At 41.9% G+C, this 13,757-nt stretch overlaps 1 protein-coding gene across 3 annotated transcripts in view; it reads left to right on the forward strand.

The window, feature by feature from the left end:
• The window catches only part of LRGUK (leucine rich repeats and guanylate kinase domain containing), a 109,317-nt gene that overhangs the window by 90,708 nt on the left and 4,852 nt on the right, over nt 1-13,757 (forward strand). For 2 of the 3 annotated variants that reach the window (XR_006601410.1, XM_004741736.3), the window contains exons 17-19: nt 1,051-1,139; nt 3,187-3,309; nt 9,693-9,844. Coding sequence is in view for 1 of the 3 variants with exons in the window: in XM_004741736.3 (XP_004741793.2) it covers nt 1,051-1,139; nt 3,187-3,309; nt 9,693-9,844 (364 nt within the window). In the remaining 2 variants the exon portion in view is untranslated. Of the gene's footprint in view, nt 1-1,050; nt 1,140-3,186; nt 3,310-9,692; nt 9,845-13,757 lie in introns of those variants that run through there. The other variant, XR_198647.3, reaches the window with a different exon arrangement.

Here is a 13,757-nt window from a genome sequence, read left to right on the forward strand (position 1 = left end):
CAAAAATGCCTTTAGAGTCACATCAACTTAACCCTTAAAAGTTAATTCTTGAAAAATTCCCCTAAAACACACACAACCGCTTGAAACTATGCTAACCTCCAAGGCTAAAACAAGCGGTTAGCCAGGAGTTGCAAGCTCACAACCTTAGCTTTGGTGTTTATTTTTCTTGGCATACTTGTTTGTCGTCATTTCTTATGTGATTTTAACTAAATATCAACTTACAGACGAGCCTGGTAGTGACATTAAAATCAGAGAGTTTTAGTTCAGATTCAGTTACTGCAAGCAAAGAATGCTGTTTAAAAATAAATGTTATTACAAATCCCTTTATAAATGAGACTTTTATGTAAAACAAATAAGCACTTGCTGATTTATCTTTTCTGTAAATTGAGAATTTTATATGTCAGCTTTGCTTAAAGTGAGGAAATCCAGCGCTTGGACAGTTTCTAAACAGATCACACTCCATTACATAATCCATGTACAGATATCCATTTTACTATTTATAAAACAGCATGTGCTCTCTTGGTTTTTTCTCTGTCTTTTTAAATCCCCTTTTGCCACCAGATTAAAAACCTTTTGAAGGTGATGATTGTGTCTTTTATGTCTCTGTATCCCCCTCAAATGTTTACTAAGTATATAGTGATGGTGAAGTGCTGGTGACACGGGGGAGCTATTTCAGGGTTGTACTGAAATACTGTTGGATATAATCAATAACTTGACTATTCTGTGTGCAAAGATCTGGGAAGACAAAAAGACAATAATAAGAGATGATCTCATTGGAAAGATAAAAAATGTATAAACATGAACAAGAAATTGTCACATTATTGTTTAGATGTCAAATAAAGTTGATAAATTGTGGTCTTCATAAAAATATTTCATTTATAAAGTTTTTGTTCTTTCCACTGAACCAGTAGTTGTTTTTTTTAGGCCTTTTCCCCCTTTTTCTTTCCACATATTTGACAATCTCTAGAAGAAGATAGTGATTATAGCTACTTTCGCCGTCTGACCTATTTTTGACATCAATATAATTTTCTGATCATATTCCTTGCCTAGGAAAGAGATTCTATAGAGAGACAATATGAGACAGCCCGGCAGGCCCTGATGGGAAAGATATCTCCTCATCACACACTCCTGTTTCAAAGGTAGCGATATATCACATTTACTTATACCGGGGCATCTTTAGATTAATCCAAATATACCAAATGAATCCTAAATCATCAACATAACAGAGGCCTCTGTACTAGAGTGGACCCAGTGATTCAGTAGTAAACCTAGTTCTAGAAGTTGTATTTTCCTTTCATTTATTATGTATTTTAAAAAGACATAATGTGCTCATAGCTATTAAAAATGTGTGGCTTTTTTTTTCCTTTGCACTTTTTTTTTTTAAGATGTTATTTATTTATTTGACAGAGATCACAGGTAGGCAGAGAGGCAGGCAGAGAGAGAGGGGGAAGCAGGCTTCCCGCTGGGCAGAGAGCCCAACTTGGGGCTCGATCCCAGGACCCTGGGATCATGACCCGAGCCGAAGGCAGAGGCTTTAACCCACTGAGCCACCCAGGCACCCTCTTTGCCCTCTTTGAAGACTATAAGGAATGGTATTTCTGGTGGAATTTGAATATATATCAGCCTTCACCAAGGCTGTTCATGACTGAAAGTTCATTATATCGTGTTCACTTTCTTGCTCTTGTCTGTCATGACTCTCAAAACAATAGTAATTTATTATGTGCAAAGTCATTTGTTTAATGCCTCCTTTCCATATTAAACTGTAAATTCCATGAGAGTGGGAATCATTGTATCTTTATTAATCTGTGAATTCTCTATTCTTAATATGAAGGGTTTTACTTAGTTCCTTCCGCATAGTAAAGGCTTCCTGATGTTAGTGGCTATAATAATTATTTTACTATCATTACACATCAAGAGGCACATTTAGGCTTTAATATTTACTCAGAATGAATAAGTAGGTCACAGGATAGCTACAGAATGTTTGCATTTTATTTTCTCATTAACGCTACAAGCTTTGATATTCTGAATTCTCTTTCCTGTGCCACATTTTAGAAAATCTGAGTAATAAAGTGAAGTCCCTGTTTTCAGAAAGTTAGCAAGAACATGACAAGACCTTAATTATGCATTTTAAAAAGCTTTTTTAGAATGCAGAGATTCAAGGAAGCAGAATAAAGAAACCACTTAAGTTTTATTCAAATTCAATTTTTATTGTCTGTAATTTTAACCTGTTAAAAATCTTCAACCAATATAAAGGAAACCAAGTTTTGTCTATTTGTTCCATATCCAAAAAGTGTGATGAATTTTCTCCATATTGATAAACTGTCTTTGGATAGTCTGATTCAAAAGATAGGCTGTGTGGCTTACACAGAGATCCATTGAAGGGCTAGGAAGGTGATGGCCAGGAGATAGACAGTATCTTCTAGAGCAGCAAAGCTAGGGTCTGTGTGACTCTGATCAGCAGCAGGGCCAAGCTTATTAAAACGCTAGGGACAGAGGACCGAAGCAATTTTAAATATGAGCTCCCAAATGGGTCATACCAGGACAGAGAGCCGATTCAAATTTGCATGCATTTATATGCAATTGGGCTACTTTGCACACAGCAACTCTATTTAGCAAGTCTGAGGTGAATAGCAACAGGATTTTTTCACTAAAAACGGTTAATGATTCTTCCAAGTCACTCTGGGAAAACAGGCTAGTAGAGTTGAAAAAAGAATATTTTACACTGGAGTTCAGTGGAGAGTATAATATTGGAATTTTTAGAAATACTTTATTCTGGTATCATTTCAAAGCATTGGATTAGGAACAAAATTTGAAAACATCTATTTCAGTTTTTATAGCGGTTTATAAATTGTTGGACTTATGTAACAAATGGACAAGGGTTTATAATGGAATACATAAAATACATACTAATCAGTACGAAGATGATTTGCCAATATTGGTGACTTCATAGATAAGGAAGATTTAAAACAACATAAATTCCCTTAGTCTACAAATTAGAATGTACTAATGCTAGTGTTTTAAGACAAGTCTGGAGTAAATGTTTGAGTGGATGTATTACATTATTCCAAATATATCTTACAGGTATTTACATTTATGTGGATATATCAGTCAGTATTTAGGTATTATGTGTGTCTATGCTTGGTATCATTACAAAATTCTTTTTTTTTTCTTTTTTTCTGATTTCAGGGGTCCAGTGCCAGCACCTGTTACCAATGGTCTACATTATTTTACAGCTTCAGAACTGCAGAAAAATTTTGAGCTTTGTGAAGATTATTTTAAAGCTCCCATTGGACTGTATTCTGAGAGGAGGTGAGTTGAGTTTTATGCAATAAAATCAGTTATTTTGTGCTGATTAGTGAAGATCGTGGCACTCCTCCCTACGCTTCAGAGAAATACTGAAACTGGGGAGCAGGACCCCACCTTCCACCATGAAATTTGAAGGGAGTAGATCCTGGCCCTCTGGGGAGGACATAAGCATATATCCTGGGTCCATCCAGTTAAAAGCTTCTCTCTGGGATTTTGAATGTGGGGGTGGGGGGGACACAAAGATGCAGGAGCAGGTAGAGATCCATCCAGACACCGGTAGTGGAGGATCCAGAATCCATTGTGGAGTGCAAGCTGTGATGATCTACTGATCTCTTCCCATATTGAGACCTGGCTCTGTTCTTGGCACCTAGCTTACCTTGATTCCTACCCAGTTTTTAGGTCTGATCCTTCAGTTTTTCATTAGTTTATAAACGACACAATAGCTTTTCAGTCACTCCTTTTTAGGTATTGAAATGAGCCAGAGTTGGTGTTTGTAATTTGCAATTAACATCTCTGATTAATATAGTGCTGTGTTTCTAAATGTTTACCAGCTGGTGTCCAATACACAAAAGGACATTTCAGGGTTCCAGTGCTTACTATGTCAAAAGGTGGTTCAAAAGCTGAGTGTGTGTTAAGCTGAAGACCGTATACAGACCACAGCTGACACTCTACCACTGATTTTAGTGCTTGGCCTTTGTAGGCAATCTGCCACATTTGGTTTCTGCTTGCGCTGTGTGTTCTTCTACAGTTGACATAGGTCTTTTTTTTTTTTTTTAAAGATTTTATTTATTTATTTGACAGAGAGAGATCACAAGTAGGCAGAGAGGCAAGCAGAGAGAGAGAGGGAAGCAGGCTCCCTGCTGAGCAGAGAGCCCAATGCGGGGCTCGATCCCAAGACCCTGAGACCATGACCTGAGCCGAAGGCAGAGGCTTAACCCACTGAGCCACCCAGGCGCCCCTGACATAGGTCTTGAATCCAAACTTCCCAAGAAAAGATCTGGCTGGTTGGGTCAATCACTGTCTACTAGGTGTGCCACTCTTGAATAGAGATCTGTAGCCAGAGCCCTCATAGGAAACAGGCTGGTCTGTGGATTGGTTGCACCTGTATCAAGCACCCATCATTTATCTGATTATCTGTGGCCAGACCAGTGAAAGAGAACCAAGTAGAGAATTTTTCAGAAAGGGTCACGTGGGTTTGGCAGAGTCTCTGCACTATCTGAACACATGGCAATGTAACCGACAAGAAATAGGACTGGAATGCAATGCACTAGAATATTAGCAGGGAAGATTTCTCTAGAAATACAGTTATTTTTATTTTCTTCTTTATCATTTTTTGTAATTTCTAAATTGAAAAATTTTAAATGCTATAATTAAGGTCTTGTCAGGTTCTTACTAACTTTCTGAAAATAGGAACCTCACTTTATTACTCAAATTTTCAATTTAGAATTTATACTTAATTTTTATATCCTAAAAAAACTATTTAGAATCCATGATGACTTGCTGAAATATTTAATAAATGGAAAAAATTCTTTTAGAATTCTCTTAGTTAAGTTCCTCATATCACTCTACATGTTAAAACAAATGTTAAAATTATAAGGCGTTAAAGACGAACCAATGCCTGTAATATAATAAGTGTGGAAATTGAGATACACATGTATAGCCGATATAATTAGGTCTAAAATTATTCATGTGTATGTACAGAAAAAAATACTGAAAATACACCAAAATATTATTAGTTATTATCTTGTAGTGATGAGATTATGATCAATTTTTCTTTGTTCTCCCATATTTTCAGTGGTGAAGTATTTTTGAAGTATTAGTGCAACTTTAAAAAGTTATTTTTTTAAAGTCTGCCCCAGCAAAGGGATAGTTTTGGAGAGCCTGTATCTTGATAAGGACAGTTTTAAAAATGAGGAACGTTTTCCTTTATTTCTGAGTTTTATTGCTGTAACACTTGGATTTCCTCCCTTAACCTTGATGATGAAAAAGAACCATCCCTTCTAAGTGGTTCCTTCAAGCCTACACATTTCACTAGCTACTGGAGACCCTAGTATTCTAGTTAGTATTCTAATTAGTATTAATTGAAGGAAAAGTGTGGACATATACAGACCATAACAGAGAAAAAGAATGCTTAATAGGCCACATTGGGCTTATACCTCATCTGGCCCCATGGTGAAAGGGTGGCTCAGACCTACTCTCAAGTCTGACCATTCGCTGGTGGTAACACATGTGTGTCTTTCAACTCCACCAATTTTTTACATCAGTCTCTCAAAGCATTTTCATGTAATATTTTCTTTGATAAAAAGGAAGAAATAATTGTTAAAAGACCTTGCTCTGTGATCCAACCCCCCCACTTTTTTGGGGTGTCTGTTTTAAATGAAGACCTACACTTTTGCAAAAATAAGAGACCAGAACATGTGCTATGGGTTGAGTTGTGCACCCCCTCCCCAACTTACCCCCTACCAAATTCACTTGCTGGAGTCCTGTCTCCTCAGAGTGTGACCTTATTTGGAGATAAGGTTGTTGCAGGTGTAATTAGTTAAGATAAGGCCATACTGGAATAAGACAGTAAGGTAGACCCCTAAACCAATACGATTCGTGTCCACATAAAAAGGGGAAATTTGGACCGAGCCATGTGCATCAGAAGAGGGCTTGGCGTGATGTAGAAACCAGGGAGCACCAGATTGCCAGCCAACCCCAGAAGCTAGAGGAAGGGCCTAGGATAGCTCCTCTGCCACAGCATTCTGAAGGAACCAACCCTGCTGACACCTTGATCTTGAACTTGTAGACTCCAGGACTATGAGACACTAAATTTCAGCCACTCAGTTCCCAGTACTTTGTTACACCAACCCTAACAAACTAATATGGTAGGTATTAAAAATCCAGTGGCATTTTTTTTTCTTGCCATTTTCCTTCTGTGCTCTCTTTAACATACTATGTTGGTATTACTTTACAGGTTGGCCATAAGATCTATGGTTTATTGTGGGTTTTTACTAAAAGAAGGAATAAAGCTTTATGGTGCTGTAGTTTAGAATAGAAGATCTAGCCCCTAACACATAAATGCATCTAACATTCTATTGAGCAGAACAAGATTCAGTCTAGTATACTTCTAGAGAGAAGCTCGCAAGCAAGGTTACTAAAGTCACTTGCCCACTGCAAGAGGAAAGAGCTATTCAGTTGCAGAGAAATCCAGAAGTTGGAGTTATTGGTCTCACTTTTTTAGGAAGTGGTTCTTAGCTCAGTTACCTTATGTGGGGGCAAGAGGTTGGAAAACAAAATCTTCTAGGATCACAGTATTCATTCTGGAACAGGCTAGTGTTCTGTGAAGGGATTCCAAAAACTGTTGTCTAACAAAAAAAGACAAACCTAAGTACTCAGTCCAACCTGGTAAGAGGGATCCCCTCCTTCCAACGATCCAACGAGCAATTCAGTCTTTCTACCTGTTGATAATAAGTACTCAAAACTTCTTCCTTTTTTTTTTTTTTAAGATTTTATTTATTTGAGAGAGAGAGAAAGCACAAGCAGGGGAGGGGAGAGGGAGAGGCGGAGGGAGAAGCAGACTCCCTGCTGAGCGGGAAACCCGACGCGGGGCTCGATCCCAGAACCCTGGGTTCCTGACCTGAGCTGAAGGCAGATGCTTGACCAACTGAGCCTCCTAGGTGCTCCCCTACAAGTCCTCCAATCTTCTAAGCAGAACCTTAGCTGCAGGGAGATGGCTCCATCCTGGACTACCTCTGCCTGAAAATGTTGGTGCCATCAAGCCCTAGCTGTAGTTAATAGGTTGAGCAGAAAGCAGGTGTCCACGCCCAGTGTGGGAGCTTTCCAGGAGAGCTGATTTTGGATTCCAGCCATGGACTATGACCCAAGTACTGCAGTCTCTGCTTGCCATTCAGACATAACACAGACAGCAGGAGTGCCTTCATATTGGATGTGCCCCCTCAGATGCCTACATCACCCCCTACATTTCCTCTTGGGTCAAGGGCAAGCCCAAATAGCTAATTGGACTGTGTTTCCTTGTAATGTTGTAATGGGGCCTTGAACTCCGGGGGACACCTCATTAAAACTTGCTTCTACCCTTTTCACTCTGCTCAGTCATAATATCAGCTTGGTAGACAGAGACACCCTCATTAAATGACAGGCTTTATCCAGAGTAGACCCAATTTGCTTCAGCCTTTGCTACTGCAAAGATATGAACTTAAGTTAAATGTGGAGTGTGGACAAGTGGAGGTCGACCTGAATTTGACATTTGATCCCAGAAATGTACTTCTCTGCTGAGAGAGTAGTCATTGCGTTGAAACTACAGTGAACCTGTAATCGCAGCCGACCTCCAGGCTCTGCAGTAAACAATTACCTCCTAATTTTCAACATCTTAAATTAATCTTTGGCTAAATCATGAAAAGACAACAGTCTGATGACAAAACTTACTATAATTAACACTGGCAGTGAAAAGTAGAGCTCTAATGACAAAGTTGAGGAAGTAGAGGTAGAAAGTCAACACGCGTCATCTGTTGTTGGTGATACACTCCATGACCATGTAGGCCTGACAGAGGGAGGAACTGAAAACGGCGGCAGAGCTCTTTGGGGGAGAAAAAACAGCGGGAGTGGTATTAAGTGAGCTGAATCCTTTCTGATTATAGCAGATAGCCATGTCTACCAAAGATTGTTTTAAAACTGGTAAGTCAATAAAAGTAATGTATTATCTACAAACAAAATTATTGTCAGAATATCTGAAAACAGACATGGTTAAAATGGTTAGCTCTGGGGCGCCTGGGTGTCTCAGTGGGTTGGGCCTCTGCCTACGGCTCGGGTCATGATTTCAAGGTCCTGGGATCGAGCCCCGCATCAAGCTCTCTGCTTGGTGGGGAGCCTGCTTCCCCCTCTCTCTCTGCCTGCCTCTCTGCCAGCTTGTGATCTCTCTCTTTCTCTTTCTGTCAAATAAATAAATAAATAATGGTTAGCTCTCAGGAGAGTGAAAGTGGTATTGGGAGAGGTAGGCCTTGGCTTGCTGCTTTTTAATTATGAGCCCTTCTGTATAATAGAACTTGGTTTTAATTATATGTATAGACTGTTAACCCTTGAACAACACAGGTTGGAGCTGCACGGGTCCATTTATTTGCGGGTTATTTACAGTGCAGGGCACTAATGTGCCATAAATGCATTTTCTCTTCCTTTTGATTTTCTTAATAGCCTTTACTCTATGTTCCTTTATTGTAAGAGTAAGAATACAGTATCTAATACATATACAAGATATGTGTCCATCAATTGTTTATGTTATCGGTGAGGCTTCCCGTCAACAATAAGCTGTGAGTAGTTAAATTTTTGTGGAGTCAAAAGTTACATGTGGCTTTTTGGCTGCAGGGAGGGTCAGGACCCCTAAACCCCTCCCTCACGTGGTTCAAGGGTCAACTGTAATGAGTTGCTTAAAACATAAGTGAAATTTTTTTTGGAGAAATAAGAAAACTCACAGAGGGAAAGAGAAGTACATTTTGACCATGTAAACACCTTAAGTTTCTCTAGGTCCAAAACAAATGTAAAAGGAAAAACGGCAGACTATGTAAAATGTAACAAATGAGTCAACATTCAATATATAAAGAGTTCATAAAAAAATAAAAAATAAAAATAATAAAGAGTTCATAAAACTGATAGGGCAAACAGGAAGTTAAATCCTCCAAAGGTAAATGTTTATAAATGACAGGAGAAAAGCTAAATAATAAATAAATGCACCTAAAAATTAAGAAATAACGTTTAATCTTGCTGTGAGCAAAGCAACAAAGCTCACTTACTTCACGGTGCCCTTCAGGATGAACCCCTCCTCTGCCGTCCATGGAGACCACCCCCCCCACCTCCCACCACCCTTGGAAGCCAAGAAGCAGGTCAATCCCAAAGGAGAGTAACCTGATGGCAGGAAGTTCACTGGGCCAAACACAGGGGTATTGGGGCACACTAATCACAACCCAACCTCATCCTAAAGGGGGAACAAGATCCCAGTCCCCAAAACCCGCATTAGGTATGTCCGGTGTGTGGCCTCCTAAGACGCTTGCTTGTCATCTGTCCTTAAATAGCAGGAACTGCCATATGTAAGTTGCATTTGGTTCTGAAGTGCTCAGAATTAGTACCCGTGACTCCGTCGACTTGTGTGTGCTCCATCCAGTACCCATCAAGGTGCTTTGCTTTGTCGGTTGTGTACGCCCCTATGTACAGCTTTTACTCTGCCTGCTACCGTGTAGCTCCTGCCACAGACCGCGCTGAATGCCTGAGCTCAGCAGAGCGGTGCACACACCCCAGACGGGGCTCTGGAGAGGGGCCCCAGTGCGGTCACAGGCTTCCACCGTATGGTGCTCGGGAGCTTTTCATCCCAACGGTATCCTTTACTTTTCACTTTTCAGTGGCAAGGATTCCCACCTTCTCAAGAACTACTCTACAATATTTCAAGCTTATCCATGGTCGAAAGAAATGTCTTCTCAGCCTCCAGAGGGCAGCAGTTATTCCCGCCCGGGATCAGCAGTAAGTGATGGCGAGGCTGATCAGGCCCTAAAAGGTATGTGTCCTCTTTCGTGCGGGTCTCATACGCATAGTAACCTCACTGTATCTATTTCCCACTGCTTCTGATTTTTTTAAAAATGAAATGAGTGTTTAAGTCATCCCTCTCCTCTGAGATAGGGTGGGGTTTTTTGGTCTCCCATTGCTCAGAGATGAAAAACAAAGTTCAGCAAGGTCGGGAATGTGCCCAAGGTCACATACTTAGGCCACTTAGAGTGGGCTTAGAATAGGTTGCTGTTCGGCCCACTGAGCTGCTCTGCCTGCAGGGATCTTTTGGGGCCAAGGGCATGTGCTCTCTGCAGGGGGTCTTAGATGACTTGGGCTCCATTCAGTGAGGGTAAAGAGAAGCCTGGAAGGTTTCAGGTTGCTGGCCCATCTTCTGCTCTGGGAGTCTGGCAGAATCCCGCTGGTTTTAGATTTAAAAGGATCTGGCCCAGCCTAGCCAGGTCACCCCCTTCATGCCCCTTGCTCCTCAACACACAGGTGAATGCATATCTCCAGGCCCCGACGAGGTGGGCATTGCATTTTTGTCTCTGGGCATAGTAGCTAGTGGTGTTCACACATGACTGTGAGTAAAGACCTTGAACAGGGTTTGCGAGACTGAAGGGCTGGAGGTGAAGTGAGAAAGGGAGAAAGCAACCTGGTGTTGGGCTAGAAGACGGGGCTCTGTGCGCAATGGATAAAACAATGAGTAACTTGGAGGACTTGGTAGGACCTGCAGGCTAGCGGGGAGACACCATTTGTAGCCTGGGCTGGTGGCGAAGTTCTGCCCGAGCCCAGAGGGGACGTGAGGACCCCCTTGCTCAGGTGCGTGGGGAAACCAGAAAGAGAATAAAGATTTGTTAGCTTGCCAGGGACAAGAAGACACAGCAGTTGGCATGTCCAGAAGGCAGGGTTCCTAAACAGGCAGCTTCTAGCCAACTCAAGGGCAGGGACTCTTTAGCTGTACAGATGAAGCCTGAGAGAAAGTATTTTCAAGGATTTTATTATTTGTGAGAGTGAACACAGACAGTAAGGACTAGAGTCCCAAGACCAGGGTTCCAGGAAGTCATCCCAGATTCTGAAGGAGATACTTCCTGGTCACCTCACAGGTTGTGGGAAGTGTTCTAGAAACTCATTCAAGACCGTGACCTGCCACTCAGGGGCCTAAGGACAAAACTCCAGGAGCCCTGGACCAAATGTGTCACCAAGGCCCATCATGGTCTGGTGTCCCATAGGACAGTGTTTCCAGACCTTTCCTATCTTATGTTCTGTCCTCTTTTACCCTTCCTTCAGTGGGATGCTTAGAGGCACGAACTGCGTTCCAAACAGTCCGGCCAGAACGGAAGTGGAGCTGTGACCCGTGGAAAGAACATTGGACTCAAAATGCAAAGGCCTGGTTCTAGCTCCATTTCTGCCATTGTCTGACTGCATAGTTTTGGGCAAATCAGATGATGTCTGAGCCTTGAGCGTGTTACCTGTCCTACAATAATAGAGAAACATCCTGTACACCATATATTACACATATATAATATGTATGTGTATGCATATTCTAGTGTCATATGGTATCATCTAGAGCGTACAGGATGCGGTGTGGTGTAAGAAAGAAGTCAGGTACTAGATACCTACTAAGTATGATGATTATAAATTTGTATACACAGAAGCCAAAGATAGTGATAGTTTTCTGCAGGGATGGTTTCTGGAGATTTACTTCGTTGCTTTGAATGGGTCATGTTTTCTGGTTTCTTTATGTGCCATGTGGTGTTTTGTTGAAAACTGAGCATTTGAAAAAGCAGCCACCTCTTCAAGCGTGCAGGCGGCCCCGGGTGCGGAGCTTGTCCAGAGCCCAGGACCAGTAAAGTATGAAGGCGTAAGGTCTTTCCAGTTCTTGTCTGGACATGTACTTTTTCTGGACCTGCATGGATGCTTTTTTCCAGTTTCCTAGCATACACAGCCATTAACAACAACAACAACAAAAATCTTCCATTTCCTTAACAGTCTTACCCCAGCTGCTTCTTGGGGCCTTATGAAGATGATGTTCTTTTGTCCTCTACAATTAGCAGTGTCTCGCCCTAGGCATACGTAGCTCTGGGTGCTCACTGCTTTCAGTTTCAGCTGTATGGGCCCCCAGCTGTGCCACTTGTGGCCCTCTGAAAGCCGAGCTAGGGGACACAGACCGCTCAGGCAGCCCCCGCGCACGTTAGCACAGTGCTCTACTCTCTCTGGTTGGCAAAAATGAGTGGAAAAAAACCTTGAAATTTCCTACTGTTTTTGATGTGGCTTTTTCTTGTTTGGGCATTCACTTGGTCACTAGGGCTCTTTCACTGATTTCCAGAGCTCCTACAAGGTTGCTTCGGTTAGTCTCACTGTTCAGTGTTTGCACAGGGGGGCAAGGGCCCGGAGCTTCCCTGTCTGCCATCTTGCCGGTGTCTCTCAGGGGCGGTTTTCTTCGAGGTAAGTCACACGACTGGCTCCGAGTCAGTTAAGCTCCCCCGTCTTTTGCACATGAACTGCCAGACCAGGTTTCCATCATCTAACACATACGTACTTAATTTTCTTCTTACGTGAAGGCAAATTTTATTTTCTTTTTCTTGTTATTTTGGTTTCAGCACCACATTCTAGTTTAATTCGATCATTTTGGGTTTTGTTTCATCCTCCATATTCACAGTTTTATAAGTTTCTGCAGCAAGTATGCTACCCAAGTCTTTCTCATAGTCTCCGCCAACAATACGACCCAGGACTTGGGCAACAGTAGTGTCCTGTGACAAGTCTTCGGAGACTCAGTTCCAGGGAGAGTCCACTTGCCTGTCATTCCTACTCACATCTCTCTAGCATCTTTTTATGTGAGAAACTCTGATACGTGTGGAAATTAAGACAAGACTGTAACAATGGTGCTTTCTAACTCAGAGGTCAGCAAGTTTTCTGTAAAGGGCTAGACCCTTCTGCGATGACTCAGCCCTCCCATTGTGGTCTGAAAGCCGCCATAGACAATATGTAAATTGATGGTCATAGCCTGGATTCCAGTAACTTTATTTACTGAAACACACTACAGACCAGATTTCACCTATGGGCTATACATTTGTTGACCTCTGCCCAAGGAAAAGGGAAATTGAGTTAATTGAAAATAATTAATTTGACATAATTTGCAAACTCCTTCCAACACTTATCACTCACTCTGGTGTTTTATAAATGCACAAACCATTTCTTTCACAAACTTGAATTTGCTAAGGTTTGAGGTCAAGTGCACTGGTTTGTAAACCTTTGTTCCCATGTTAAGAAGAGCAGTGTTACTTGTCTTTTCTTACTGTCAGTGAGCTCTACAAGACCCAGTTCTGAAAGCACTTCTGTAGTTTACCCCAGCAGGCTGGGATTCAACTTACCTGGGTGTGGAAACGTGAACTGATTTAGAAAGGAGGCCCACCCTTCCACTGTCTCTTCTACTGCAGCGCCTTCCTTCTTTTAGGACCTTTTTGTTACCCTTTCCAGTTTGGAAAACATCTCCAAGGTGAGGGGCGGGCGTCGCGGGGGGGGGGGGGGGGGGGGGGGGGGGGGGGGGGGGGGCGGGGGGGGGGGATAGAAGCCGCAGCAGCAAACAAGGAGGAGCGCTTCCTTTTCTTCCCTCTTTCTCTTTTTTTCTCTGTTAAAATCATCTCACGGAATGTGCCCTTCTTGCTCGGAATATACCTTAACAAGGTCCATTTTCCTTTCAGTGATTCAGGTTGCTTCTGTCTGTGCAATAGACGGAGTCTTCCTGATCTTACCAGATAGGTCACTCCATTTTTCTCATTCTCTGTAGAATCTTCTGCCTTACTTTCTCAGTCCCTGCTACAGTGCTTTTCCCCAGTGAGAATTCAGCTTCCTCTGTGGCCACCATGCTCTACCTTCAGTCTCAATCTTTCAAACCCATCTTGCTGCCCACAGTCCCCAATAGA

This window comes from Mustela putorius, unplaced genomic scaffold (genome assembly GCF_011764305.1).
Source record: "Mustela putorius furo isolate JIRA1106 unplaced genomic scaffold, ASM1176430v1.1 tig00003845_pilon_pilon_pilon, whole genome shotgun sequence".
Taxonomy (NCBI): domain Eukaryota; kingdom Metazoa; phylum Chordata; class Mammalia; order Carnivora; family Mustelidae; genus Mustela; species Mustela putorius.